Below are 6,798 nucleotides of genomic sequence, written 5' to 3'. Positions count from 1 at the left end.
TCTATTGGCTTGTGTAAACGTGGTGTGTAACTAAATAACTCATCTCCAAGCTGCGCCTTTACATGCCCAGTATCTCTCTCTCTCTCTCTCTCTCTCTCTTCACGCTCTTCTCACTAAGCTGAGCTCTTCAGTTCATCATTTCTCCAAAGACAAGGAGAGCTCCACTTGAGGCGACATCTTGAGATGTTTGCCTGGGTCTGGGGTCAACTTCGAGAAGAGAAAATAAGCTCCAGGGGTGTAATTGGAAAACTTGGGAAAATAACTGTGAAAGGAATAACCTTGACCTCCTGAACCACCTTCTTGGAGGATGGAGAACGGTTCTGAGCAAAAGTGGATGGTTCTGAGCAAAAGTGGTGAGGGGAGAAATTGAAAACAAAATAAATTGGCTCGAGTGGACCTATGGGAGTGTGGTCTTTGGAAGCTGCAGGAGACTGTGGAGACGCTTGCTCACATTCCTGAGGCTAAGGTCGTTCACATTGTCTACCCCGAAAATCCATTCTTCACACACTCAGAAAGACACAGCTGAAGAGGGGAAAAACAACACACATACACACACGCAAATAAACATAAACTGAGGTGTCAAAACTAGGGCTGTCAAAATAACTGATTAATTTCGATTAATTAATTTGAGAAAAAATAACTGATTAAAAAAATTAGTGCAGATTAATCGATTCCGTATGACCTTTGACCCCGAGCCGTTCTAGTCAGTAAAAATTAGACTGTAAAATGAAGGAGAGAGAAGAAAACGTGCTGCCTGGATCATTGATTGGAACATTTACTTTTAAAAAACGTCCTGATAAAGTCCTCTGCAATGTCTGCAGCAATGCAGTGGGTATGGTCAGAGTTAATCAACTCTATAGTCGCACATCAATGCAAAGAAATAAGTGTTGACATTGAGTGTTAATTTATTTTCATTGTGTCCCCTAGGTTATATCTGTGGCCTGAAATGCCTTGTATGTGAAAAAAAACTTCTTCCCGAAGCACTTTTGAATTTATTTCCTCAGCATATTAGGTCATATCATAGATTATTATGGCAATTATTTAAACAGTGAAAATAATAATAAAAGAGTTTTTGAACTTTAATGTCACTAATGCTGATTATTCAATGATTCATTTGAATTTAAATATTTAAAATGATATATGCGATTAATTTAGATTAATTAATCACAGAGTATGTAATTAATTAGATTCATTTTTTTAATCGATTGACAGCCCTAGTCAAAACATGATTTTCTATGTTTGCCTTAAACGCCCACTCTCTAAGAGGTGATGGTTTGCCTTGATGTTCATCTGGGGTGAGGAGGTCAAGTTTCTCAGGAGACTTTAAAAGTGCCAGTGACTCCACAAAGCTATTGTAATTTATAACGGCAAACCAAACGCTCCTAAGACCTCACTGTATGTTGCCTGCAGCAGAGTTCAGCTTAGCTATGAAGGAAACAGAGAAAGGGGATAGGGAGAGAGATGGGGAGAAGGAGGGGGTAACAGTGTTGAGTATTATGGGGGATATTAACTCATTTAGTCCTGAAATTTCCCCTGGTGGAAAACGGTTCCTGTCAGTGAAAACACTGACCGCAGAGTTAGCCGGCTATAGGCTGGCGGGTGAGGCGGGTGAGTGTCTGCTGGAGCACAAGTGGGCTTTTCACAAGCCCTAACACCTCAGAGCCTCCAACTCACGCCTCGCCAACAACCTCCCGCTTATTTCCTGTCACCTCCAAATGATCCGCACCTCCAGAGTTTTTCCATCTGAAAAAAAAAACCTTCCTCGGGGGATATTTTTACTCTGCCCCAGAAAAGACGAGAGCCAGTGGGTCTAAAACAAGCTTTGGAGCCTCGTACTGGACCTACGGGTTCAGCCAGGCTAGACAAAGGCCTATTGGGGGTGGGTTGGGGGGGAGGTCAGGTTTGTAATTAGCAGATGATTAATGAATTGCTTGTGATAGCAGTAACAGTTGGCCTGCTGGACAGTGGTGGTGGTCTGGGTTCCAAGCCTGACCGCAGCTGTGGTGGTGGCTGTTCCCAGAGGTGTGATCTGATGCACTCGCTCACTCAACCCAGGAGTCAGCCTGTCTTGGCATTCGGGTCAGAGATGAGAGAACTGACCCCGGGACTGTGACCCATGACTGAAAAAGGAAGTCTTTGAAACATTAGATAATGTTGGCCAGCTAGCCCTGAGGAAGGAGAAGTGGATGGACAAGCATTGTGTTCTCCCTTTAAATCAGCAGCATGGAAAGGAAGCTTCTGGTATGTTAAGTGTTCTGGTAAAGAGGGGCAGCCAGCTTCACAGAGACGCATGGGGATGTCCGTGTCAGGGTGACAGACAGCTCTCTACAACAACAGAGTGGCGCGATGTCAAAGCGTTTAGTATGATGCTGTTAAGTATACTGACAAAATATAGCACACTCGGGTTCCAACCTGACACCTGAGTATGGGACTTGGGTATGGTCAGAATAGGGTAGGGGACTTGGGTATGGTCAGAATAGGGTATGGGTCTTGGGTATGGTCTTGGGTATGGTCAGAACAGAGTATGGGTCTTGGGTATGGTCTTGGGTATGGTCAGAACAGGGTATGGGTCTTGGGTATGGTCAGAACAGGGTATGGGTCTTGGGTATGGTCAGAATCGGGTATGGGACTTCAACTCCTGTTCATTACAACCAACCAACAAGCACCTGTTGCATGGCACTCTGCACAGAGAGACTATCTTCACCCTCGACTGGGGAATTGTACTGTGTATTGTTCCATGGACAGAGTGGTTCCTTCCTGAATCTGATAAGGCAGAGGAGACACAGAGGCCTTATGACTGTAACTGCAATCTAATCAGTTTGTTCTTAGAGGCCTGGAACTAATGCATTAAGCCAGCACAGTCCTGGGAGGCTTTTTTCCATTTGACAGACAGACCGTGTGGTGTATTATATAGTTTTCCCGTAATCCCTTTCTTCTTGGACTCAGAGTTTTCTGTGTCAGAGTGACTGACATGTGAAAGACAATGCACACATTCAACAATCGCAATCATGAAAACAATCTTTGTCCTATTGTTTGTTCAAGTTGAACTTTGGTTTCCGCAGACCTCTAATCTAATGAAAGCGCTTCCAAATCCCATTACAGCTCTATTGACAATTGGCAGCCGACGGCTGCATTCTGATCACCATTCCCATTCTCACAACATCCAAACAGCTGTGTTCACATACTGACTACTGTTCACTTTTCCACTGCATATCAGACAAATCTGTTATGTAATGTTACATCTCTAATCACTCTGAACATAATAGGGGGCAATGATGTCACAAAATTACAGCAAGTCAGTAATAGTCTATTTTTTCTCCCCAATCAGGATTACTTCCTGAACTCAGATCTTCAGAAGCAAATGGGAAAGTGAGACAGAAATGGAGATATTCACAAGCTGCCTGAGGGAAGAAAGATTGGCATAATAGCAAGTGGACTTCAAATCAGGCTCATTATGAAAACCCTATTACGCTGCACACCATCCAGATGGAGGCTGAATATAAATGACTTCATTTTTCTAACGAGCTTCCTGGTGAGCAAGGTAATGACTGTGCGACATCCTCGGCTCTGATGATGATGAAGTTACATGCGCTTTAAATAAATTCTCCAGCCTATGCCCGGCCATGCTGATGACGACTGTCTCTTACTAATGCACCCAGCTCACTGCCTCACTCACTCATACTGTGCACCTTATTACCGACAACTATTTTCTATCCAAGCCATCTGAGTAGGAACTGGCATAAGCTCTTGAGTAAATCAAGGAGAACAGAGAAAGAGAGAGAGAGAGAGAATGTGAAAAAGAGTGAGAGTGTACATGAGAGAGAGAGAGAGAGAGAGAGAGAGATGATAGAGGGAAGTTGAACAGAGGGTATAACAGAACATGAGTCAACAATCAGATTCCTACCAAGCCAACCATACGCCAATCTTTCCTAAAAAATACCTGATTGCAATCCTAATCACTTAAAGGCGCTAGGCACATGCAGGAAATCGCACATCAGACTTGGTCCTTGTGCACACCACACACACTCTCACACACACACACACACACACACACACACACACACACACACACACACACACACACACACACACACACACATACACATGCTTATACTCGAACACATCCCTACACTAGTGAGGTGTTGATTTAGACCCACTGCTGGCCTTGGTAGGAGACCCCCACAGACTCTCTCCAGGGCCCTCTGGGCCTCACCACTGGGGGCATGGCTCAATCACGCACGCTATTAACTCCTGGAGGGAGCCCTATCAAAGCTGTCTGTTCTCCCGATGCAGAGGGTGGTAGTGGAGGCACCCGAATCTGCATATACACAAAGCTCAGAAAGAGAGAGAGAGTGAGAGAGAGAGAGAGAGTGTGTGTATGAGAAAGAGAGGTGCATACAAGGTTTGTTGGGTTGGTTTGGGTGTTATCCCTCTGGACCCCACATGCAGGCAAAGGAGGGCCAGATAATTTTAGATCTGGAAACTCTGAGAGGCCCACTTCTGTTTCTTCTCACCTCTTTAGACTCCAGTCTCTACCAATCAGCATGTCTGGATCAAGAGAAAGTCCAGGTGAACACAGCCATTTGTAGAGACGCTTTGTCAGACTTCAAAGTCAGAGACCCAAACTCAGTCTGATCTATCTTAACAGGCCAGGCTAAAAAATAATCACAAGAATCTCCCAGCATGAACAAGCATCACACATAGAAAGCACTTATAGTCACTCACTAAATTTACTCTTTCGTCAAGTTTGAGGTAGCCTACTGAAAAGTCTTTGCGCATAAGCTTGCGCCTTTCCAGGACAATTTTGAAGACAACGCGCGTCATAAGCATGTGTGTAAGAAAAGATTGCTGGTATTTCACTTGAGGGACAGAACGAGAGGGAAATTCACTCCGAAGAAAATCTACCCAGAGTGGAACCACTCAACAACCAGAGGAAACCCGTTAAAACATGACAGTTTCTACAAGAGCGGTGGTTGAACCCAAGAACGTGAAGGGGAGCATTACGAATTGTGTAAGCACATAATAGCAAAACACATTTTCCCCATGAAGGGGAATCTGCTCTGGTGCTCCAGGGATGCGAAGAAGCATGTGCCATTAAATGGCTTGTTCGCCCACAAGCTGCGTGACAGTAAACAGCACGAGCGTGTTTATTGAGAGCAAATGTAATTCTGACAGCTTTTCTGTCTTAAAGTAATGACTTCCTCACAGACATGTTATGCCCCAGTCTTCCGGGGATGAGCTAGAGTAAAAGTGACTTTTGGCTCGTCGCCAGACCCATTGTCACGCTGGCGCTGCGAGAGACTTGCAAAAACAGCCTGACATCAGGTTCTCACTTGGCAGTCAAGTAGTACTTCAACCCGTAGCTGCTCGCCTCGAACCCTTCCAACTACAGAGGTAACACACACACAGACAGACACACACACACACACACACACACACACACAGCGAATTCAATGGAACCATGAGCTCAGCTGGCGCGCGGCTATGCAGATATGCCAAATTGGAAATGACATCCTGCACTGTTGTAAGAGAAATGCTAATTCACTTTTCTCACTTGAACTGCTCCCTTTCTGACACCTAAAATATAAAGACGATATTTGAATTTCTAGACAGAAAATATTATTCAAAACCTCGGGGACCTCCCCTCAAAATATACATATGACCCCCCAATCCTGGAAATATTAACTGAAAGTGAACAGACCACATTTTATTCTGGATGGTTCACCAACCTTTACAAACTCCAACTTCGGCATCAGGATTGCGGGTATTTACAAGCCCTGTCTGGTTGACATAGGCGCAGGTCAGTCCCAAAGCGCAATAACCCAGTGCCCAGTCTTGACCACCACAGAGTTCCCATTCCAGCCGGGTACACTGATCGCAGCATCCGCACGGATCTTTGGCCAGAGTCCGACCGCTCTCGCAGGCACGCGGTGCTTTGAACGGGCATGTCCGGAGATCACATGGCGTGCATTCATAAGCCATCAACACATGCGCTAAAAGTGAGATGTTCAGGAAAAAGAGCAAGCACCTCGGATACATTCTGAGCGGTTTGGGATAGCGCTGTCCTTTTCCAGTGGGAAGTTCTTCTTGTACGTTTGTGTGTGTGTGTGTGTGTGTGTGTGTGTGTGTGTGTGTGTGTGTTGGCTCCGTTGGTCCCTCTACAAGTGCCACATGAAACTCCCAAGCCTAGAAAGGATGCCAACCCAAACTTCTAAAGAAATCCCGTGTACAGTTTCAGCTCTCAAAACATACAAGAAATCCCAGTTGACACTGACAAAAAATCCGTAAAAATCCTCAGGGACAGACCAAAAAAGACAAAATCGCTCCCCGATGTTCCTTAATGTTTCTCCGGATCCTCACTGAATTTTTGATTATGTGTCAGTATCCTTTGTCAAAGTTTGATGTATCCAACAGTCTACAGAGAAACAGGAAAAGACTAGAAAACGTGGAGACTGCGGAGGTCCGTGTTGATATCGCGGCGTGCGGCTATCTGTGAGACACGGGGATGGAATCTGAAACCCAAGTTGACAGTACAGGGATAGAAAGCAAGGGCACCCCTTCCCTTTGACTGACAGCCGCGCTGGCCACTCACAAGTTGAAACCAGAGGGAGTGATCCGTGAGGTAACGCCCTCTTGTCTTGATTTTGGATACCGGAGCTGGTAATTTTATTGCGCAATTCACTTCCCTGAAAACGTAACAATTTATCCAATCTAGTAATAGTGTTCCATAGCCCTCTCTCTTCCCCTCTTTGTGTTATTCTATCTAACTAGTGCTGTGCCCGTTCAAACATGCCATTC

At 45.1% G+C, this 6,798-nt stretch overlaps 1 protein-coding gene across 2 annotated transcripts in view; it reads right to left on the bottom strand.

The window, feature by feature from the left end:
- LOC143139148 (cysteine-rich motor neuron 1 protein) overlaps window positions 1–6,488 on the bottom strand; it is a 50,887-nt gene extending 44,399 nt beyond the window's left edge. For both annotated transcript variants that reach the window (XM_076299746.1, XM_076299747.1), the window contains exon 1: window positions 5,730–6,488. In XM_076299746.1, coding sequence (XP_076155861.1) covers window positions 5,730–6,039 — 310 coding nt within the window. In that variant the 5' untranslated portion in view covers window positions 6,040–6,488. The remainder of the gene's footprint in view (window positions 1–5,729) is intronic.
- Between the last annotated feature and the right edge of the window lie 310 nt (window positions 6,489–6,798).

This window comes from Alosa pseudoharengus, unplaced genomic scaffold (genome assembly GCF_046254945.1).
Source record: "Alosa pseudoharengus isolate Yale_2024_CS ecotype anadromous, Long Island Sound unplaced genomic scaffold, YU_APseudo_1.1 YU_APseudo_1.1_scf_22, whole genome shotgun sequence".
Lineage (NCBI taxonomy): Eukaryota > Metazoa > Chordata > Actinopteri > Clupeiformes > Clupeidae > Alosa > Alosa pseudoharengus.
This window is presented reverse-complemented; position numbering and strand designations above follow the sequence as displayed.